General features: G+C 40.9%; 1 protein-coding gene across 5 annotated transcripts in view; it reads right to left on the minus strand.

The window, feature by feature from the left end:
- Positions 1-5,700: 5,700 nt before the first annotated feature.
- Positions 5,701-24,801, minus strand: part of EPN2 (epsin 2) — a 78,000-nt gene continuing 58,899 nt past the window's right edge. For 4 of the 5 annotated variants that reach the window (XM_043493607.1, XM_038420021.2, XM_038420020.2 and 1 more), the window contains exons 3-9: positions 21,844-21,956; positions 20,255-20,347; positions 19,843-19,999; positions 14,972-15,145; positions 11,878-11,970; positions 10,421-10,636; positions 5,701-6,635 (exon numbers count right to left, since the gene is read on the minus strand). In XM_043493607.1, coding sequence (XP_043349542.1) covers positions 6,298-6,635; positions 10,421-10,636; positions 11,878-11,970; positions 14,972-15,145; positions 19,843-19,999; positions 20,255-20,347; positions 21,844-21,956 — 1,184 coding nt within the window. In that variant the 3' untranslated portion in view covers positions 5,701-6,297. The remainder of the gene's footprint in view (positions 6,636-10,420; positions 10,637-11,877; positions 11,971-14,971; positions 15,146-19,842; positions 20,000-20,254; positions 20,348-21,843; positions 21,957-24,801) is intronic. The other variant, XM_038420022.2, reaches the window with a different exon arrangement.

The following is a 24,801-nucleotide window of genomic DNA, read 5'->3' on the forward strand; positions in this document are numbered from 1 at the left end:
GGGCAAGTGCCTTGCCCATGGTCCAAGAGCAGAACAGTCTCAGCTGGGAACAGAACAAAACTGACCTCCAGTCCACTGCCTTATCCATTCAATGATGCTGCCCTCAGTAGCCACTTTGGCTTACAAAGAACTGTGATGCTCAGGTACTTTTTCTTTTAAATGCTACAAGCCATCATCAAATTTCCAATTCAAGCCCTTGCTAAATAACGGACATCTCGCCTGCTGTAAGAAAGATTTAACAAACAATTTAAATAGACCCAATTCCTAGCTGATATGCATCTAAAATGTATTCCCACAGTAGAGCGCATGACAGAAGTCTCAGGGGCTGGGATGGGCACCATAGCAAAACAGCAAACATTCACAAGGGGGGAAATGGCCAGAGGAATTATTATGAACACACAAAAGAGTCGCTGTCCATAGGAGCAGAAGGTAAGCAACATGTGAGAAAAAGCAGCACCAGAAGTGAAAGATATCTGGGCTGTCATCTCTGGTAGCAGATGACTTGTTTATCGGTTCATTTCACATGCAGAGACTGAAGTCAAATGAATCAAAGAGGTGAGCAGAGGTGCCACAGGGGAATTGGAGTGTCACTGTAGTGATGGATTCGTGGAATATTCCCATCTACAGGCACAGGTGACAGCGGTTTTAATGGCCTACCCTCCACAAATGTGAGATGAGACGTTACATAGAAAGCTACATTTCTTCCCCACCCCTTCCTAACAAGAGCATTCCTGACACAACAGCAATTTTAACATTAGCTGATTGCTGCTAATCAGACTGATCAGCAGCAAACAGCGACTACGAGAAATGTGGAGGGTTTCCTGCCAAAGAGCTCTCGAAACGGCCTGGTAATGAAGTACACTTCCATTTAGAACATCCAGCATCAGAAACTGAAATCACCAGCCAAATGGAGGCAGGCTCGGGGCGAACAGGTCTGCTAGGCCACTTCAATTAAGGTCATCAGCAGGCAATGCCAACACTAAAGATGGGATAAATACAAAGGACTGCGAACATGGGAAGCACGGTTCACAAGGAATTGCAGAGCTTTCAACAGCCGCTGATGTGGGAGTGCGCATCACGTCCACCCTTGAATCTCCACTGATTATTGCACACTGCGGAGTCCAGTACAAAGTTCGCCTTCAAGATGATGCATAGATCATGCCGACCTTTCCCTCCCTCTTCTATATCCCTCTTGATCTTGCATCTATCTTTGCTTCAACGTACATCCTTATTACCCGACCCCCTGGCCTGCTTGATAATACTCCTTTTAATCGCACATGGTGTGTACAGTGCAAATACAGGAAGACTTGGAAAATTTTCTAGACTATTATCCACTATGAATTTACTATCAGTAAAGTCTCTGACAAATCCAGCATGTTGACTTTCAAACTTACAGGTGCCATGTTAATCAGACCAGTACTCCATCTAAGTCCCACACCCATCCTCAGCCAGAAGGATATTGTACTGGCCACGGAGAAAAGTGCATGCTGTCCCATAGTGGACAATTCTGGAATAGCCTGCCAATAGGGGCAGTTTTTTCCTACTTCATGTGGTTGGCTTGTGCTCCTGAAAGATCCCTGGCCCCTATTCTGTGAAAACAGGGGGTTGGACTAGATGACCTCCTGAGGTCCCTTCCAACCCTGATATTCTAGGATTCTAAGGCTTCACCAGACTTTTAACATTTCACCCTTGGTATATGCAGAACTATTCAGGCCTCCCCTGATGTAAGTGAAAGTGTTCTTTAAAAGATGGTTCTATTTAGAATAGCTTTTAGCCACGTGGCCGGGGCCAGGCTACCAAAATTTCTGTTTTACTGGATTTCCAAGGACTATCCACTGAATCTGAACGAAATGAGGATGGTCTCTTTAAAAAAAAAATTACTCATTTTTCCCCAGGGCTTGCTGCTTCTGATCATGAAAGAGACCAGAACCTGCAAGGGAAACCAGACTCACAACTATTACTCTAAACCAGGGGTTCTCAAACTAAGGGTCGGGACCCCTCAGGGGGTTGCAAGGTTATTACGTGAGGGGTCCCAAGCTGTCAGCCTCCGCCCCAAACCCTGCTTTGCCTCCAGCATTTATAATGGTGTTAAATATATAAAATAAGTGTTTTTAATTTATTGGGGCAGGGTCACACTCAGAGGCTTGCTATGTGAAAGGGGTCATCAGCACAAAAGTTTGAGAACCACTGCTCTAAACCATTGTTAGATATAGCTTGGGATCTGGATTTTTACCTTAGGCTTTTCAAGGTCGGATCCAACCCATTGCCTTCCATGAATACTGGACCATATCCTAAAATGACATCCTTTTAAAAATGTATCCCTTTTAAATAGGATGCGAGTGCTAGACTTGAGCAGAAAAGGAACGCAACTCTAGGATATAAGCAATACAATTTTAATTCTGACCAGTCACCTACAACCCCTTGTCTTTCCACTGTTCCGATGGCATTATTAAATATCACATTTGTGTGACATTGCTAGGGAAAAAAATGACACAAAGATACGGAACATTATGATACAATAGTACAAATGATAAATTATATTTATACAGTAAATAATGTCAATAGTCAGCACAAATTCAAAAAAGCAGCCTGCTCCCAGTATTATGAAAACAGTTTGGTAAATATTTCAATTGTAACACTTGTAAAGGAAGCGAGTTTTGTGAGATTCTGCTGTGAAAAATAAACCGTATATTTCTCCACAATTTGTGCAATATTAATACATACAGTACACATTAGAAATGGCAACAGTAAAGGGAAGATAACAAAAGCAGTCTTAGCTATGGGACTTCAAAGAGACTGTAAACAGCACAACCCACTATGGTCTCTCTTCCCAGTCCCCTCAAGACATTTTAGTTTTTACATAGTATAAAACTGAATAAATAACTGAGCTTATTTTTGGGCTTAAAATTATACCAAGATGCTTTTACAAAATAATTAACACTATTTATCTTTGGTCAATTTGACCAGTAAGGCTATTCTGGGATACTAACAGTTTAAATCAAAAGCACCGTATTATCGGGGGGGGGGGGGGGGGGCTGTCTGGAGAAATGAAAGAATGAATGAGATCAAAAAGAAAAGGAGGACTTGTGGCACCTTAGAGACTAACAAATTTATTAGAGCATAAGCGTTTGTGAGCTACAGCTCACTTCATCGCTGCTACTCTGAAACCTGAATGAGATCAGGTACACATGATGTGCTCCATCAAAAAAAAAAAAAAAAAAAAAAAAAAATCAGTTTAACCACTATTCAGAATGTGACCATGAAATGGATTTAACATTCTGGACACAACCGATGCTTTGATTGGCTAGGGCAAAAACAGCCTTTCATCGTTGTTTATAGCCTACTGGTATGCATGAGATCTTTGCAGACACAGGTATGCCTACTATCGAAGAAACAAAAAGATATTTACCAAACCACCTGTGTGGTCTCATTTTTATTTGATTTCGTATCCCAACACACACTTCAGGCTGGAGATCTTAAGGCCGTTAACTTCCTTGGCCAAGCGCTCTGCAGCACCATGAGACGTGCTTATCACTGCTCAACAGTGTGCCTGGCCACGGTGTATTGTGCAATGTATGTAAAAAGTAGTATCGCTCCTACAAAAGCAGGCTGGTAAAAGCTACAATTTGCCACTCGGCAGCTTCATTCAACCAGGGCATGCAAGTTCCCTACCAGGTCCATAGTAAATTTTTATCACTCCAGGAGGGTAGCTCATTACTCTGAGCTGCAGATGATTTTAAAAGAATTACAAATATGACCAGCTCCATCCTGCCTCCAAATGAAGCTATCTAAAGTCTTTCAGAGGTTGCAGTCAGAACCTGTTGACTGAATGGATAATGCCCTCATCTACACTTTGCACATACAAGCAACTGACTGACTAAAGCCTGGGAAAATATCAAATGAACTAACTCCATAGCTGAGAAAATTAAACTGAAAACAACATGGAGTGAATCTTGCCCAGACCAATTGGAATTTTTTTTTTCCATTTGCTTATATCACAACCCATAAGAGTTCCTACTGCTAGCAAGAATTATGCCCTTCCCAACCTATACTGATTAATAATGTCCAAAAAGACTTTTTTTTTCCCTTATGTTGAAAGACAACATCGATTATTTGTTTTTGAAGACTTTCTGGGCGTGGACAGTCATTTTTCTTCCTACATAAAATATGAGCAGGTTAATATTCTGAAACCTACTTGTAAACCCAATAGCAACAAGAGGATAGAACAATCTGCATAGAAATACCCATGCATTCAGCTTTCCATTTACTGGGGAGATCTACTCCAGCCTACACATCTAAAATGTGTGACTACGCTGGTTACGATGGTTTTTGAGCCAGTTTTACTCTGGCAAAAGTATACAAATCCAGTTCCTTTCACACCAGTCAGTCCTTCCTTTTTATGGCACACTAATGTGGGCTGTTACAATCCACATAGTATAATTACACCAGAAAGTGGAGTTCTGCCTTTAATTTGTTTCAGTTTTTTTGTAATTCAGGGAAACGCCACCAAAAAGTACATCAGTTCATAGGCAGAGATGCCCCAATTGAAGTTACAAGCTCTAGGACATTCCCCTAAATGTGTCCAGTGTATGTTTGGATACCATGTGAAAATAGAGCTTTTAAAATGTTGCCATCTTAGAGAAGGCCAGGTTTATACCAGTGACACTGACTGAAACCTGTGCACCGTTTAGTGCTGATGAATCCAAGACATGCGAGTTAAAACTCTATCGTTCAGTTTAAAATTAACAGTTGTAAATGGAACCAGTCATTGACATGGAATGCACCGTTAGTTAAAAAAAAATCAGTTGTTCAGATTAATGAGTCACTTTCATAGATTTAGAATTTTTAAAATGTCAAGAAGTCATTATTACAAACGGAAAAACAGCCTCACGATTTTCTTAAAGAGGCTAGAAGTTTGTCCATTTTGGTAATCATGAGAAAATGGGGAGTGAATTAAAGGAAAGGCAGCATTAGTGTTTTCTAAATGTAGTCTTAAGTAATATGTTCAAATTCATTTTCTCTAAAAAGTAATTAATTAGTCATGAGAATTTGTTTTAAATGTCATTATAAACTTAATGACTAACTATATGTCTTAATTCAAAAATAAAATATTTTAGTGTTAATCTTCCCTTTTAAATTTTCTTGATAGAAACAAAGAGCTAAAACCATAAATAAAAGGAGGGCATTAACCCATAAAAATGACATTGGCCAATATCTTAATTTTTCAGCCTAACCTGATAAAAGTCTATCAAACCTAGACAGTTAAATAAGAACCACATTATAAAAATTAGAGAAAAAAATGACTATTAGGTTATTCTGCAGACTCAAATATGAAACTGTACTAAAAACAAAATATGTGCAAAAGTATACAAGAGTAACTGCATATAGCAAGGTTAAGCCTGAATTAGTTTTAAAGCTTGCCCCAATGAAACTGAATTCAAAGTTGTCCCAATGTATTTTGTTTTTCTTTCATCTCACATTGTAAGTCAAATAAAAATAAAATACACACAATCACTTCCAAACAAAGTCACTACTGGACAAGCACAGAGCAGAATGCTCATTTAGCACGAGTGTAGCATGCCACTCACGGGAAGTTCCTTTATAGTCCTTAGATAGTAGTGTACAATTCAACACTGCATACAACAGCACACGTTATACTTGACAACTTGAGAATTTTCTTCAGCCTTTCCCCCCCCACCCCCTTTCGAGACAAGCTTGCTTTCTCAGTCAAACCGCCGATAAGAAAGCGGAGAGATTTTGTGTTGCAATGTTTAATGCGTAAAACCAGACTTCTGGGCCCTCTTCTAAGAATAAGGACTATGGGTGAATCAACAGTCTAGAACTGTATATAGTTATGTGCAAAAACATTCACTAGCACTCCGAGTCTCAGGTCTATCATATGAACATGGGAAATGATAGATGTGGGTAATAGTAATTTTAGGATCCAGCACATTATCTGACATCTACAAAATAGCAAATGGAGTTTAAAATGGCAGGTTATCCCTGGAAAGTGTACTGAAATGGTTAAAGTAACAAAATGGACATAATCTAACTTTGGTGAAAAGTCTGAACATTTCATGTAATGCTCAACAAGCCAAAGTAAGGTACCGTCTGTAGCAAAGACTAGATTTAGATTAACTGGAAAGTATAGACAACTCTTCAAAGTTCGTAACTGTAAACTGCAAATCTACTTCCAAGTCGCTTACACGCCTTTCAGTCCAAGCAGATCCTGTTCGTTTTTCCCCAAAGACTTCAGCTTGGAAACATTATGAAAAGAAAGTTCCTTCGATTGGGTTTTTATAGGAGGAAAGGGTTAGTTGTATTTGTGGGCTGGGATGCCGATGGAGGGATTCCCGTACTATGAAGAGGCTGGGTCATTGATCCTGCAATGCTCATGTTCATCCCCTGACCCATTCGCGTGATAGATGCCATGGTGCCCATAGCTGGTAACGGCGCCATTCCCACAGCCACCGGTGCCATGGAAGACAGAGGTATTGGCTCCATGCTCATTGCTGGCACAGCATTAAAAGAAGGACTCGTGCCCATCACGGGACTTGCTCTCATCTGATTTAGTGTGAGGGGCTGGGGCTGATTCACTTGGAAGGGGTTGATTGGAGTTGGTGCTGTAGCTGTCCCTAGTTTGAAGAGAGAAAAAAGAATGCAGCTTCAGAAAGGTCAAGTTTTGCAGGCATGCCATGTATATTTACAGATAATACTCCCCTTCCCCCGGAAAAAAAAAACCACCCCAAAACACTTCTAATGAAAATCTCTTTTACAATACCATTGAATATATTGGGCCACATGTCTCTCTCAGTGGCACAAATTCCATTTACTTCAGTGGATATATAATTATAATTTGTCCCACTATATCTTTATGAATGCCAGCAGAATACCACAACACTGATGGGTAGTCTTCTGTAAGACGAGCTGTACAAACAGATTCTGAATTCATCAATCAGGAGTGTGCCTGAACATGACATTCTGATGATATATTGCAACAGATAATTACAGGTTATTTTTATTCGTTTATTGCACTTAGGCTACTGTACATTTGTTCTCCCTCCCTCTCCTCCCAAGATTTCAGCCATTTCACTCAGTTTAGAAGCTGTTCAGGTATTTGGCTCTGAGATTTGTCAGGAATTCATAATGTAAACAAGCAGTTTCCGAATTACAGTAAAGCTGGAAAAAGCAAAGAACTTTCCCAGCATTTGAAGTCTTTGAACCACTGCCAACACTATACATTCTTTATGCCATAGATGTTTAGACTTATTTGGATGGCCCAGTGAACCCGTGTAAACTTTTTCTAGCAACTGCTAATGACAGATATGACAGCTGAATAGTGCTAAGCTGCTCTGAACCATTGTTCATGATTCTGTTTTCCCCAATATTTTAAGGAATTTCATAAACAAATTTTTTTAAAAATATTTAAGACAAATTACCAGCATTTTAAATAATCTTAACACATAGCAGATTACCACGTACAGAAGTTTCAGTGCACATAAAGATACTAAAGTAAGCATTTTCTTCTATTTGTTTACCGTGGCAACACCACTTAGTCTTTACCATAAAGAGTCATAAATGCTTCTAAAGTATAGGCCTTTTTGCAGGAGAACTACGATAGCAGATTAGTTTCCAAGGGTTTCTTTTTGATCAGATGAGGAGACGACCTATTTATGGCACAGCCTCATCCTACTGAAATGTGGACTGGAGTGAGCACAAAGGTTTTTTCCAGGCTTCGCCTCCCCTTACCACAGTTTGTTTGCACTCTGTTACGGCTGGCAGCATTAATGAAAACAGTTATTTCCCATGTCTTCAATAAAATTGCCTAAAGAACAGTGCCAGGGCTGGGGGGAGAGACTGAAGACAAAAACAGACTTTGGAGAGAGAGGCCAATGGTGAAATCTTCAGAAGAGCTTACAGTCAGGTCTACACTTAGAATACTGCCGCTATAGCGCTTCAGTGACAACACTATTACAACAGAACCGCGGGAATGAAGGTTGTCCATAACTCAGAAACATTCTTAACTCTGAACAAAACACAACTCCAGCAGGTCACACTTCGGGCCAGGTTGCAGAGGCAGCTAGGCAGCTTCCCTGCAAGCAACTTCTTGCAGGGCAAGTTTGTCCTCCTCCCGAGTGGGGTGGGGATGGGGTGAATGTGAAAACAGCATATCCCCCTCCTGGAAGGGTGGGGGCATGCCAAAACAGCCTCCCAAGCTCCCCCCAGCCAGGGGAGGGGGTGTGAAAACAGTACCCAAAACTTACAGGAAAGCAGTACAGACCCCCGTGCTGCTCTGGCTCCCTTGGGCTGGCAGCGGGGACTCTCAGTTTTGCCTGCAAATCTCAGCATCTTCAACTCCTAGCTATAAGTGGGTGCCCCGTGTGTGCGGTTCGGGGTAGGGGTGGGGACAGGCAGCTCAGATGTGCCTACCTTTAAAATGCAATCCAGGCACAGTACAATATTTGCTTTGTGTGTGTGTCTTCACTGCTGCCGGACTGGTTACATCTGGTTTCACATGGTGTCCGGTTGACTGGTCAGTCTGGAACTGTGATGTTCGTATCTTTGAGGTTCTACTGTACGCCAACAGGAGAGCTTCTCTCGTTGGCATAGTTAATCCACCTCCACGAAGGCGGTACCTCTGTCGATGTGAGATGCCCTCCCATTGACATAGCACTGTCTACACCAGGGGTAGAGTCAGTCTAAATGCTTCGCTCACAGGTGTGGATTTTTTACATCCCTGAGAGACGCAGTTATACCGACGTAAGTCTATAGTGTAGACCTGGGCTGAAACAATCCAAGTTTCTAAGTCCCATTTTCAAAAGTGCGTTGGGCACTGTGGAACCTAACAGCTTATGATTTCTGAAGTGCACTAATGTGTTGTGCATTAATTGGTCTGTGTAAACCCTGCTGGTGTGCACTCAGAGCTCCCTAGTGGGCTTTAACATAGTCTGTGCAATATATTTTAATGCAATTCAGAATTAAGAGGGCCACAGGCATAATCTGCGCGAAAGAGTCCAGGCTTTCGGTGGGGTTTTTTGTTTGGTTTTGTTTTTCTTTTGTTAGGTGGGGGGTGATGAGCAGCATGCAGATTATACCAACAATCAATACTCCAGTACTGTGGACTATATTTCAAAATGATTTCATAACCCACTAATTTTTTTATTTTTGTTTTTAAAAGAACACTGACTATAATCAGCCAGAACTGGCCCAATATTGAGTATGCCTTGCTGGAACAAGCTGGGTGGAGTTCTACACCAGTAGAAATGGCAAAGAAAGAAGCATGTTCTCTAGAAGTAAATAATATCTAAACACAACTTGAATTGATGCTCACTTCGTCTTTGCCTTTAGGATCCAGCGTAGTATCACGAGTAATATCTAATGTTTCCTACAAAGGGCGCCACCTTCACCTCACAGGGGATGGAGTGTATTTAGCTTGCCTTCATCTCTATTAACTATAGCTCTTCTATGTTTTAATATAGCAGCTTTTAATACTTTTGACTGAATATATTATTTTTAGCATTTATTTTCACGTTTGAGAGGAACAATGCACACATGGCTATCCAATGCCTGCTCAACATCTGCAACTCCCACTGAAGCAGATAGTTTCTCTCAGGATCCAGCCCGACAGGACTAGACTAAGAATAGGACGCAATTATTAAGGCTTAGGATGATACAAACAATAAAGGAGGGCACTAGAATTTATTATTTGTGTAACAGGAGTACCTAGGTACGAGCCAAGATAGGGGCCCCACACAAACTCAGAGTACAAAATTCCCAGCCTCAAAGAGCTTATGATATAAACAAACAAGATGTTTGAGGGGAAACAGGCAAAAAAAATCATGGAACTACCATGCCATTTGCTGCCATCACATTATTCACTATGCTTGTGGGTTCTACCGCTTCCCTGTCCTATGTCTGTCTTGTCTATTTAAACAATATGGACCCATTGTTTCTTTGTATTCCCCCATTTGTAGTCTGTTGTATTATATACCTGGATTGTAAATTCTTAGGAGCAGGGACTGTCTTTTTGTTCTGTTTTTGTATAACACCTAGCACAATGGGGTCCTAGTTCATGAATGGGGCTCGTAGGTGCTACAATAATACAAACAGTAAATAATAATGAGAGTTGAAGTCACCGCTCCTGCCCCCAAGATAACACAGCAGAGCCAGGAATAGAACCCAAGTCCTTCCATGTATCAATCCATGACCTTTCCACAAGAGCATGTTGCCTTTCCCTCCTAATTGCAACAGAGCAAGTCCTGCTGGAAAAAGTAGTCTAGCATGGCAAGCAAACCAGGAAGTACAAGACTTAGATTGAGCAATGTGCACCAGAGGTGAGCAGGGTTTCTTCTACAAGAACAAATTTGGAAGACAAGATTAAACAAAGTTATATATTGGAAAGGGATGTATTGAGCCGTACCTGGAGCTAAGAATGGATTCAATGATGGAACAGGCTGTGGCGGCTTAGACACCAATGAATCCAGATTCACCAAAGCTGCATTGGGCCCCAAGAAAGACTCGGGGGTTTTCCGAGCTGCACTTTGTTTGCTTGATGTCATGTTCGTGGGCTGAGAATCAAAGAGATCAGGACTTGTTGTACCACTATGCTGGGATGACAAAGTGGAACCCGACTCAGCTGTAACAAAAAGTCAAGAACAATCTGTTAGGTTCACAATGCTAAATACTACAATTTACTAAAACCAGCGATCTGTCTGTTCACTATGTATTATAATCATGCAAGACAAAAAAAAAAGTCTGATGAAGGAAGCAAGTGATTTCATTCCATTACTAAAAATATACTCTTGAATCTGATTTTATACTATAGTTTTGTTTAAATTGCAAGTATGTTTTACACTTTTAGCAGGTTGTTAAATATATTAAATCCTAAAAAGAAAAGGAGGACTTGTGGCACTCAGAACTCAGGACTCAGAAGCTCAGCTGTAGCTCACGAAAGCTTATGCTCAAATAAATTTGTTAGTCTCTAAGGTGCCACAAGTCCTCCTTTTCTTTTGCGGATACAGACTAACATGGCTGCTACTCTGAAACCTGTCATTAAATCCTAAGTATCCCATAGAAGTGTAGAACAGCAGAATTACAATTGCAGTGTAATATAGACAACGCTTCTACCCAACTGACCTTGACATCCTCCTTTAGTGTGCTGTGATATAGACACGAATGAATAGCCTCTATGGAGAAGATATTTATAAGCATCAGAACTGTGGCCTCTGAACTATCATCTTGGTATATTTTTTCATTCAGTGTTAGCCATTTATCAATTGACCGATTTCTTTTAAAAGGGGGACCTGGACCAACGTTGAGCTACGTCACCAATCTTACAGAAGGTGCCCCTTATAAAGAGGTACAGAGTCTCAAAGCATTTACATTTTTGAAGTCTAGCAGTTTCATTTTCATTAAGTGAAATACAAACTTCCACATAAGTGAACTTTCAGTAATTCTTCCACTATTGTTGAATACAAGTGTTTGCATGTCTATTTGACAAACCATCTCTCAGGTTACTTTGTTTCCTTGCCTCCTTTCACAGCCTTCACCCAGTGACCATGACTCACACCGAAAACACGTGCTGAAGATATGGTTTAATTAAGCATAAGTTATTGGGCTCAATGCAGGGGTTACAGGATGAAATTGTATAGCCCATGCTACACAGAGGTCAGACTACATGATGGTAACAACTGGCTTTTATTGGTACATTATCTGCAAAAATTGCAACTAGTTCTACATACTCCCCAGTTTGAACTTTTCCACTGTGGAAGGTGTATCTTGTTTCTGTCATAAAAAGATTAAACAGTTGGTTTAAAAACCTGTTACTAAGATTACCAAAAAAACTGCCCGTTTGCCAAGTATTCATTTGATCCGTACCTGTCTTTTTGGAATTTCGAAGGTTGTCAAATTCAGAAAAGTCATCTTTAACTGTACCATTCAAATTACTGAAAAGGTCAAAGGACGTGCTTCCTGTTCAGGAGAACAAATACACCTGTCATTAATAGATCTTGAACTGCATTATGTCCAGTACTATTAAAAGCAATTTCTAAACCACTCATTACTTGAGAAACCATTTCCCTCTGTGTCCTGTCATGGCCATTAAGGTTCAGCTGGGGTGCTTCTGCTGTCATTACCCCAGAGACCAAACTCTTTAGGACTAGGAGCAGTGCATTTTCAATATTTGGCCTTTACCTACGGTACAATCTTCCTCTGACTTTTCAGTATGGAGGGCCTTCAAGGCACATGTGATTAAGTGTCTTTAGGTTGTAATGAAGATGGTCAGTGATTTTACTGCCCAATATAGAAGGTAGCATATATATTAACTAGCTGTGCAATCAAGTGGTGCATCCAGATGCTGTAGTGACGGGCATCACAAATTCTATGTAGTATTGGAATTAGAAGCATGGATATAAGCCAGTGATAACAAGCAAAATAGAATGTAAGTGTGGCCATACTTGGGGTAAGAATTTGATTCCCAAATTCAGCTTCTTGTTTCACAGATTAAAGGGACTGGGAGGGCAACAGAAAAGATGTGCTCAGTACCTGGCGTAGATAAGGCGCTAGAGTGCTAAGCAAAGGGGAGCCTAGCTTTATTCTGCAATCAGTGAAGAAGACACATTCACTAGATGTGGAAACACCTTTAGCAAAAAGGAAGGGAAAAAAACCTATGTAAATAAAGAGTAATCGTATTACCCCAAACCTAACAGGGTTGGAATTTGAAAGTCACTTTTTAAACAGCTAGCATTAAGCTTCATTACATTTTAAATCATCACAATGACACTTAGAGGCATCTAACCAATTAGCTCACAGAGATGAAATATGAAGACAGAATGCAAGTAAAGATTCTGTATTGCAAATGTTATTTATCTCCAGCAAAAACGAGAAAGTTATAAAATATCTTTAGTCTCATTAATTTTTACAGAATCATTTCTAAAACTTTCCATAAAAAGCCAGACATGATCTTGACATCATTCCACATACACATCCTTAGTTTATTATAAAATCTACAGAGATGAATGATTGCAAAAGAATTCTTTTAGCACAGAAAGTCATGGCACCAATCCAACCTCCTGCTACCCCCCACCCCCCGCTATTATGGTTATTGGGAACCGCGTCACAAGGTATAAGCAAGGAGTTGCAGCAGCACCTTCTGCCCTTCGTTACATAAGAATTTACAGAGGGAGCTTTTCAAAGGCCTGAAGGGCAGGTATGCACTGAATTCCCATTTGCACCTTTGAAAACCTCCTCCTCAGAACAATGGATGCTGATCAAACTCTGAACTGTCAATTTACATCTACCAAGACATCCTTCTGCACAGCAAGTCACCACACTGAAAGCTTCAGAACTACGGACATTTTCAAATTGTTTTAATTCTCTGTTTTTTGGAAACTAAATGTTTAGCTAATTAAAGAGCAGGCCAATGGCAGCAGTGCAGTCACAGGTACATGGCTGAACTGGGTGGCAGGGGTACATAAAGTAAAGACTGGAGAGGATGTGAAAGGAGGAGGAAAGAGCCACACGAATGCAATGCTCCGACTCAAAATAATAGCGCTGAAATGTCTGTCCTAAAGTCTATTATATATTCCTGAGGGCATTCTGTGCCAAAAAATTCCACACACAATATTTTAAAATTCTGCAAATTTTGTCAAATAAATATGGAGGCTCCAGCATAGCATTGGAGAGCACAGGCCACTGGCTGCACAGAGGTGGGAGATCACTGTGCAGCTTCCCCCGGGACACGGACTCAGCGGTGAGGCTACACCCAACCCCGAGACAGCGCAAGGTTGGGGCCGGACCCAAAAACACCCCAGGGCCTTGCCCCTCTGTGCCAGGTGCACCAGGTATAGGCAGGCAGGCTCAGCAAGGCAGGATCCAAGTGCAGAGGGGCTTAGCGTGGGGGGAATCCAGGCATGGGTTGAGAGGATTCTATATAGGGCAATCTGAGTATGGACGGGTCAGTGGGTGATCCAGGTGTGGGGGGGGCGCATATGGATGAACAGGGGCTTGTTGGGGGATTCTGGGTGCAAAGGTATCAGGACTTTGCAGGCGGGTCCAGGTGAAGGTGGTTGGGGCTCAGCGGGAGGGAGAGGGGGCTGAGTGGGGGGATAGAGCTCAGAAGGGGTTTCCAGATGCTGGGGGACTGGAGCTCAGAGGGGTTGGGATTCAAGGGCAGCTGGTTGGTGCTCAGTAGGGTGGGGTTCTGGGTCCGGGCAGGGGGAGTGAGGCTCAGTGGGCAGGTCTGGGTATGAGGGGGTCAATGCACAGGGATTGGACAGATGGGAGAGCAACTCCCTGTATAGTGACCCCTCCCTCTGCAGCTAAGGAGTGATGGGTGCAGGAAGCTTGGGCAGGGGGTGGAGGGGGAGGGAGGAGTTTGCAGAGCTTCCTACATCTGGAGGAGAAATCTGACCCAGCCCCGGATGACATGCAGGGGAAGACGAAGTCCCATCTCCCCCAGCCCAACTAGGAATAGCAGCTGAGCCTGGCACAGGGTAGGCGCCACCAGCCATGTCTTTCCCAGTCCCACCCCCACCCCACAATGATTTACCTCTCTACCGGCTACCCTGGGCACCTGAAACATACTGCTGGGAAGGGTCGCATGACCGCTTTTGTGGCTTCCCTTTGTTTCCACGTCAGAAAGTCATTTTTCTGCCAGGAAACAAAGAAATCTGCGGGGGGCATAAATTCTGTGCATGTGCAGTGGTGAAGAATTCCCCCAGGAATAATTTTAGGTCTTATTTACTTTGAAATTCTGTACTGCAAGTCCTTCAGTGCCACGGTTTCTTTTACCCACTCCATTTAGCAATTGCCCACATCTCACCTTAAGTTAGTCAACGAATAGAGGCTGAAAAAATAACTTCCCTCAGTACGTACAAACAAACAAACGAACTTTAAAGGCATGCACACTTACACCACAGGTTCAGTACAGCCTATTTACTGGAAAGGATGTCAAATGTAAACAGTCTCTTACCAGAAGTGGAAATAGGTTTGTTTGCAGCTGCTGGTCCCCACGGATCTACAGTAGCTTTTGTTGCTACAGAGGATAACTGAGAAGGAGCCCAAGGGTCTACATTTTTGGAGAGAGACTGAGTAGTGGATCCAGCTGGTGCTCCCCATGGATCAACAGAAGTAGCTAGCTTGGCACCTGCAACAAGAGAGAGTTGAATCACAGATCAGACAAAGTCACTTTGAAAAGATTTCCTAGAAAATTAATTGTATTAAGTTATAAACACTATCTCTGCAAAGTTAGCACTAAGAGAAAATTGTGAAAAATTAGATGCTGTGTTACATCAATTTTGCCATGCTATATGTATAGACAACTAATTTCTGTGGAAGACTCTTGAAGAATAAAAATAAGCTCCCACTTGAAGATGTAATTAAACTTGCAGCAATTTGCTTTCATGGCAAACTGTCACTCACCATGGCACGGAATTATTGTTCAGATTGAAAGTGACATATTAAATCACAGGTTACATTCAAAATAAACTCAAGGGAAAGATAGTTTCTATAAGACATTATCTAAAAGAAACGAAGGACCCAATGTAAAAACTCAGTGTTCAGGGAAAAACCTATTTAAAGGCTTAAAATGAGCCATTTTGAAACTCTCGCCGGTTTCCCACCGTATTTTAATTTTGTAAAACAAATCCTTCAACTTTCTGAGCTACAATTATTCTTCCTCGCTTGTGATCGCTATTCTTGCCATAGGCCTTCTCTAAATTGTCCCCATCTGTTTCCAAACCATCCTCTCTGTTCTTTTCCCTATTTTAATGACTACTTTTGGCTGTAATTATCCATCACCATCAATACAGATCCCTTCTCTAAGGTTTTATTCATATGCAAGTTCAGAACTCTTATTTTTAATGAAAGATATCTACACAGCATATTTGATCCACCCTATTTCAGTGCATGATGATTCAAGCCTGATTCTTCACTCCCACAGAACAAAACCCCCAAATTATTTATATTTCAGTAAAATCTAAAGACCCCAACCAGGAATTGAATTGGAGACAGAGTCCCTGCCCTAAAGAGCTTATGATCTGACAAGACAGACACAAACAACAAAATAGCAGTGTGTCAAAAGTAAAATCAGATTTCTTGCTATTATCATCCTCACATAAACCCCTTTCCCTGCCAACCTCCCTTGTGATCAAATGCCAGTCAAACTTCTTCACAATCTTTGCTCAGCCCAGGTGTCCTCCTCCTACCTCACCATACAAAAACACTCAGGCTCAAATGCAGGTCCCATTGAAGAAGCCAAACTTGGGACTTCAGTGAGGCCAGGGCTTCACCCTCAGATGAGGGCTACACTTTACAGCTCTGCTGTACCAGGAAAGCACTTTAGCGTACATGTAGTTTATACAGCAAACCTGCACTTTCGCCAGCATAGCTTATTCCAGTCCTCTCCCCAAAAGAGAAATAAGCTATACTGGCAATAGCATTTTGCTGGTATAACTGTGTCTGTATTAGAGGTTTTTGCTCTATGCTATGTTGGTCAGAGGCCTCATCTCATCAAATGCCTGACTGACATAGCTATGCCAGCAGACGTCTGTAGTGCGAACCTGGTCTCAGACTCATTCTGGGAGGCAAAACAGCAAACTGCCAAAAGTCTGAAAGGCCTGCTCTTGGCTGTGTCCCCTCCCCCATAACGAGGGGTGGTGATGAAGTCAGATTCTGCTCAGCACTAGAAAGAGCAGGCAAACAGACAAGCAAACAGTATTTCCCCCACTACCAACACCACCTCCCCATCTCCCACAAAACAACTCAATTCCATCTCTCTCTTGTCCAGATCCAGTACTTGCTGCAGACCTCCTACCTGTCTGCAACAAGCAGTAGCAATCAGAAAAAGCAGTCCCCGCCCTTCCTTTGGCATTTCCTTTTGGAGAGGCATTACTACAGTTTCACACAGTTTTTAACAACATTCTCTGAAAGCGTATACAAGTATCACAAAGAGATCAGTATTTATGATGCAGTCACCTACTCAACAGGAGCACTTTGGTACCTAGGAGTCATCTTTATAGTGTGAAGATTCCAAGGAGCATCTTTAAGGAAGCAACACTTGGCAGCAAATGTATTAGATACATGCCTGCACTCAGCATGCAAGTGTGTGAACGGGAACCCCAAACCAAAAAGAATTTTTTACATACCAGCCCAAAATAATAAAAGCAAATAATTTTGCTTTTATATCACATATCCACATAACCCTTTAGAGTGATCAATTACCTACGTTAGAATGTGTGTTCACATACACCCTTTTTCCGAAAACAAGATTTCAACAGAGACCAAGATAGAGTTGGCAACGGGAAATAGAAGTATAAAAAAGAAACTAATGTTTTAATACAAGAACAGGACAGAGCCACTCTTGTAGTAGACAGCTGTATCACCTCAGTTCACCTTGCTGTTTCAGTTTATAACCAAATCCTCAGTTTAAAGAGCAGCACCACGAAAGCCAACTAGGAAACTAGGAGATAAGCATACTAGCAGGAGTTCCGATTTGCAGAGTTGTTAGCTCACTTTCATCAACAGGTGGCATCTTTTTGTTCCATCTACAGAACAGGAAATGCTGAATGGCTCTATCTGAATACGGCTACTCTCATTCCAGCATTTACACTTCCTTCATCTGCATTGTGTGTTGAGTTACGATTGATGATGCCATGCAAGAAATGCTAATGACACTACTCCGGATAAAGGGAAGCTTTCAAAAATGTCTTCTGTTCTTTCATAAGATAGATCACAAAATTAGAACAGTTGTAACTAAGAGCATTTAGGAAGCTACCTTCCCCCACCCCTCTTCACTCTATTGAGCTGTCAAAGCACAGTTAGGCAGGATTAAAATCCTCTATTTTAATGAGTCTCTGTTTTACTAGCAGTCAAGATTCATAAACCTGACATCTTCAAGACTACCCTTGGGAGCCAAGTAGTTGGAAAGCAAGAACGAGGAGTTGTTATACATGGCATTAATGGAGTTGGGAGCCAAGGACAGGAAACTCAACAGCTGCAGCTAATACCATCCATTGACAAGTTTTTGCTTGTATCTTAAAGACACAAGGTTGATGTAATTTTTCCTATTAAAAAATAAAAACAAACAGTCTCAAAACCCCAGAACTTTGATTGACCTTTTCTGATCTCATGTTTTACTGCTCATCATAGATGAAGATGCAAACTCTGTTTAAAACAAAATAATGACCCAGTGGCTAAGCAGCTGCACATAGTGCTAAAATGAGAAGACATTGATGCTTCAATAGTAAACGCTCTACCTTGCAACCTGTAGATCAGCTGGAGATGATTGCTATCGGGACTTCCTGATCATAGAGAAGGGAAGAACGAGGAGAGAAGTGATTTTTCCTACCTGTCAATCAGGTTTTGTCTGCCATCACTGAGGTTACATAACCTTCTGTGGGATCTTGATCACTATGGCAGGATGGGAAAGGGGAGACTTTGGCCAACTGGGATGTCCTGAGGGTTTTTCATATGGAATCTAGCCCACTGGAGAATCTATATATGGGACCATAATCCCTATAAGGTTCACAAGGACATGGACCAAGGTTTCCCAAGGAGCTGATGGACTCCTGAATGAAGCATTTCCTTCAACTTATTTTACCTCTCTTCTGAGGCACTGTTTTATAGTGTTCATTTGAACCCCCCAGGGCACAAAATGAACTAGTGGTATCTGGCTCCTGTCCCAGATGATCATGACTTGTACCCATATGTTTGAAAGATCTGTTAGCCAATTCACCACCACCTGGCCAAATCCCATCCAGAAAGCTTCTGGGAAATACATCCTCCACCCAATTACATAGCTCAGCAAATCAACCCAGATGATATGCATCAGAATTTTAACTAGTAATGTTTGAGGGTCATTTGTTTTAATTAATTTTCCCGCACAGTGTTCTATAGAAGGGGATCCTGAAACAACTGCCTGCAGCTGAGGATGCAGAACTAAACTGTCGGGCACTTCAGGGAAAGGAAACGCTTCTCTCTGCTTATGCTGTCTGGATCTGTCCCCATAGATGAAGAGGTTTGAAGACTCACTGTAAGAGCGGTGGATGCTCTCATATAAAAGAGCATCTCTTTGGACAGCCCGAGTGTCTACGGGCCTTGAAAGCAGATTACCAAACAGGCCTGGCAAACCCAAAAGGATTTTGCTGGGAGGCACACTACAGAGGCAGCAAAAAGAATCGGGAAGACACCCAGAAAATTAAATATGCAGCCCTCTAACATGAGCAGGTTCAGATCTTCCACATCAAATACATATGCATTTGGATTTAGCGCTCAAGTCAAGAAATCTTCAGTGTTTCATAAAGGATTAAAATAAAAATAGATTTAAAGTTAGATTTCACCCCGTATAGTTTTGTTGATAAAAAAAATAACTAACAGACAATTTAACTGATTTACTATTGACTGTATGTCAGTATAAACACACTTTTTCATTAAGAACAGTAACACTACATTGTAATTCACTGCTCGTGGATTGCTAATTATAGCAACCTGACTTAGATGCCTGTCACTGCCTAATATAGTTTCTTAATCTTTGATGCTGAGCACAACTACAAGTCAGAGTATGAGTATCTCCAGCATGAGAGAGAGACAGTTTCTGCTGCCAAGGGAAAAATGGAAATTCAGTTACCACTTCCCTCTCTTTGGGGTATGAAGCCTAACTAAATGGATTAAAATTTCCATTACAGTTTTCTCTTGATGAACTAAGCTAGCTGAAAAATTAACCACATTAGATCAAAATACTTACGTTATAGAGTACGTCAGTCCGCCCACATATAGAAAATCTTGGACAGAGTCAGCACCATGGAAGTGTTTTTCAGCACTATTTCTGGCATTGTTTATTCTTACCAAATGATTGCCATGGGTCAGAGGTGGTAGCTGTAGCTGCAGATCCTCCCCAGGGGTCTGTTTGGTTTGCTACAGCTGTGGGTCCCCAGGTTTCGGTTTTCTGAGGGGCTGGTGCTGATGAAGGCAGTGCATCCATGAGATCCAACAAAGTTGTATGCTGTTGGAAGAAACATTTTTTAAGCTTTAATAAAGAGGACTACATTACCCTGAGGTTACATGCCCATCGTGTCACAAAGCAATATTTTGTTCTGTTACACACCCTTGATCAGCTGCATGGTCTTTAGCCTGCATAGATGAATCTTATCTACCACAACAAAATCCCAAAAGCATATTCAGGATCAGATTAAGCTATATTTGACTGTATTTCATCATTTTGCAGCATAACCAGGAATTTCTTAATTGAAGGCACTACCTCCTTCTTTTTGGGAATTTTAATTGTGTCTCTGCGACTCTCCTCCAGAGCCATCTGTAATCTCAGATCATCTCCACGTCGGAGGCGCTCCTCCTGCAAAGGAAATCAACACTGTTGATACTGCCTGTTGGGCTAGACTGTGCCTTTAAAATGGTGCAGTTTGCTCCCTCCATGAACCTAGCCCACTTGGCAGGCCAGTGCAGGAAGAAGGCCTGCTATAGCCTCAACTCTTGCCAGCCCCCTTTGGTGCATTTGCACCAGAGAGGTGTGCAATGGGTTACAAAGGACAGATTGTCCCTTGCACATGATGTGATGAGGGTTCTTTGGGCATATCTCCCCACTTATGCACAGGTCAAAATAACCTGACCCTAGTTCACTAATATTAAAGATCAGATGATTAAACCTATATACACAGTCCACTTGAAATCTTTGTTGAAAGCCTGTTTTCTTTATAACTTTCGCAGAATGAGTAAAACAAAGATGGCTTAAATAATGAACTAACAAAGACGAGGGAATGTAAAGAAAACAGATATTCCATCTTCAAATTATTATAAACCAGTTCCCCTTTAAAACATTTAAGATTGAGGCATCTGCTTTAACTTCAGATTTCCTGGCTTTTGTCAGTGTCTCTCAACATTTGATAGAACTTTTAGGTCTACAAGGAACCAAGAGTAGTTCTACTAGTGAACTCTGCACTTTTTTGTGGGATTCTAAAATCTCTAGGCCATCTCTAATATGTTTATGTCAAACTGTGACTTTATTTCAAATGATTTCAATTCCATCACCACTTCCTGAATTTGATCTTATTCCCCAATAGTTATAGCTTTTGTTTTAGTTTAAAGTTCATTATTTCCAGCTTTACTGCTAAATGAGAAAAAAATCCTCTTCCTTATGGTATCGCTTTGCAGACATAAGGACTTTCGTATTTAATGTACAGTTCTAAATTGATGCTTGTTGTAAAAAGATTGAAGATCATTACGGAAGTGCCTGGCATGATTCCATAATTAAGGGTGAGTTTTGAATGTACAGCTGAGATGCAACTCCTTTGTTATGTATTAAGAATATAATATCTCCCCAATATTACAGCATTTACTGTGAATACAGAATGAATTTTCTGTGAAGTTACAAAAAAAAAATCAGACTAGCTTGAGTTAAAATTAATTAATAATGAGTGATTTAGGAAAATGAGCATTCCAGGTCAGGCCATTTTTTTGGGGGGGGGGTCCCCAAATGATCTTAACAGAATAACACGCTCTTCAATCTTAGTAGTTTATAGTTACAACTCACTGAAGTTTTGTATGCTGTTTTTTTTTTTTAAAGGATTTATCTTTTTTGCAATAATTTTTCATAACTGAAAGTTCAGGATGGACTGATGAATAATGTTCTTCCACAGAAGATGGCAACCATTTTGAAATGAGCCATGTCTTATTCTCAATGGGTCTGAAGCCACAGCTGCCCTCGTCCAAAATGGCTATTGGTTCACACAGCTCCCCACCTGGAGTAAAACCAAATTGCGTTCATGGAAGATGGTGTTCCCCTTTGCAGTTAGGGCATAGAGAGAGAATGATTGTAATACACAGGAAACTGACCTGCTCTGCAACTTCTCTGCTCATTGCTAATGCAAGCTGCAGTTGGAGCTCTTCCTCTCCACTTGTCTGAGGTCGTGCTTGCTCTAGCTCTGAAGAAACTCGAGGGGATGTAGCTGTTGAAGGAACAGAAACATATTGAACATAAGAGCGTATATATGAATCTTTATGAACCTCTTAACATGCCTGATTAAATTCACTCTTTACACTGTGTTTCACTTCTATACAGCTGCTCTTGCAAGCCAAGAATTACAAATACTGGGCCTTATCTTGAGAGGCACCAAGGACTCACCACTCCCATTGACATCAAATGAGAGTAGAACATGCTCAGCTCCTTGAAAGATCAGACTCACTTCCATGATGTCAACAAACAAGAAGACAGAAGTTATAAAGAGAGATTTCTGGAAGAGTTTGAGAGCTTAGAGGAAAACTGTGCTTGGAAAACAAGGGATTAATTTATTAACACGGATTATAATACCAAGAAATACTGAGTATCTGACCACAATGGCTACTAGATATAATAATGCCACAGCAAATCAGAGTTTTAGAGATGGGATCACTGGTTTCATAAACTATGTGGTTAATCATTCAAGAGACGTTTTGAGTACCTGTAACATGCACCAACATTACAGCCCAGTAAGATATTTTGCTGAGAGCTAGCCAGTACATAGGTAAAAAGGGACCCACGTTTTTTATAAACTAATGCCCAATCACAGTTTAGATACATAAGTAATCTATTCACATATACAGTTTATAAAATAGTATTATTCTCTGCAAAAACATTTCATTCAAACAGATTAGTAATTAAAAAAAAAGATTAAAAGTTTAGTATTAAGAAATATCTTAAAGGTAGGATGCAATATTTCATAAGCAGCCTTGTTTAAAGAAAACGATCGCAGGTATAGATATTTGTATTATAACTACTACAGAAGTCTTCTAAAGGTCAAGAATTTATCCGCTGAGAATTAGTTGCAAACCTATGCCATCATGTCATTATACAGCAATAAAAAGCAATCAAAGATGAAAGACTACATGCTAAAAAAAATGCTTCTTTGTGTGTCAAAGCTGCCTTTTTACAATTGTAACATTTGTATTACAATAGCACTCCCATTAGGTTTAGAACTCCACTATGTTCACTGAACAACTATTAACTAGTTTTTGTGCTCTGTCACAGATTTTTCCTGTGTACACAAACATTGTTTTACCAGGGCGTGACAGATGCTATTTAACATTTGAAATATCCACTAACATTTTATTAAAAAAGGGTAAAAACTCATTTACATTGAAAGCTAGATTACCCAGGTAGTAGGAAAAATGGATGTTTCTTCTAAATAGCACAGCTTCGTGTTTAAAAGTTAAATTGCTAAATGGCTATTTTAAACCCAGTTTTTAATCACCTTTTATAAGTGTATTACCCCTCCATCTGATTCTAGCCAATAACATTTCCACAATTTTTATAAATTTTCAGCAACCCTTCTCTCTGGCTGGAAAGTCACGCGAGAGGAAGTCTTTGCTGCGGAAAGTTAGCTCCAGAGCAACATGAGGCAGTTCCCTTTCCTCCCTACTCTCCAACTCAGCATGCCATTTGCATTGCATTCCAATTCTAAAGGAGTGATGGATGAATTTAGGACCTGAACTATATACTCTAACACGGTACTGATCCTTTGACTTCCAAACCTGTCAGCCAGGCCCACTACTTTGAATTCTAATGATATCTACATTATTTAACCACTGCAACCTCTGCCAATCTCACTTTCTCAGACCTCTTCTCCATATATCCAAGTTTTGTCTACTTCAAAAATACCCTTTACTCCCAAAAAACAAGGCCAAAAAAATCTTACACATTGGAAGAACCTCCAGTCTTCTACAAATCTTAGCATGCCAATAACTAATCAACATCTCCACACTTCATTTACACATTTCAACACGCAGTTATATATATACACTCAGCTGAATTTCATGGAGTTGCATACTTACATCTCTATTTTTGGAGAGAAGAACATAATTCCTCAAGATCACTGATTTTCAACCCTTTTTCATTTGCGGGTGCCTAAAAGGTTTTGAATGGAGGCATGGACCTCTTTGGAAATCTTAGGCATAGCCTGCGGATCCCCAGAGGCCCGTGGGCCACAGGTTGAAAACCAATGCTCTAGATAGAAAAGCCAAAAGATCTGAAGTGCTCTGAAAATATAAAAGGCTCCAAAAATGTTGCCAAGTGAACGAATGGAAAGGGAAAGCAAAAAAGATACTAAGTAAATAACCAGTTTCATTCTTAATCACAACTTCATTCTTGCTTTTTCCTTTAGCTCTCAGCTTCGGCCTTTTGATGTGCTGCCTGTGCTTTCTTTTGGTTTTCTGGGGGTGCTTTGGTAAAGAAGCGAGTCATGCACTGCAACCTCTGCCTCTCTCAAGTTTATATTTGGGCTCATTTAAATATAGCACACCAAACAATAGCAGCTGCTACGGAAGATCCTGACAAAAGCAGCAGTCTGAGATAACATGGGCCTATCCTGTTAAGGGCTTTGCAGACCGGTACCAGTATCCTAGCAATGGCTTTGGTGACAAGCCGGGAAACCTGTGAGTAGCATTAGTGTAGGGTGTTCTCTTAAGAATTTTTTTTTAAATGTAATGCAGTTTCCTTGTAAACTTCCAATACAATCACAGGTAGAGTGAATTACAATAGTCCAGCCTGGAGTAGATGGATATGTGGGGCACGGGGGAAATGGAGTGTTCTTGCTACCCAAATATAGAAAGCCACTCTTGATAACCAACATCAGTACAGAGCCCAGCAAGGTTAGGCATCGCACTATCTTGAACTTGGGCAGCACCATATGCCCATGGGTAGTCCTCAAAATGCTTCTCTTCCAGCTAGCATCAGTCCAGCCTATCCTGTGATCATTTTAAACCAGCTGTTCCTCATCCAGGCTTCTATTTCCTTTGTGTATCATGACAGACAGAAGA

The sequence above is a fragment of the Dermochelys coriacea genome, chromosome 10 (genome assembly GCF_009764565.3).
Source record: "Dermochelys coriacea isolate rDerCor1 chromosome 10, rDerCor1.pri.v4, whole genome shotgun sequence".
Classification (NCBI taxonomy): Eukaryota; Metazoa; Chordata; order Testudines; family Dermochelyidae; genus Dermochelys; species Dermochelys coriacea.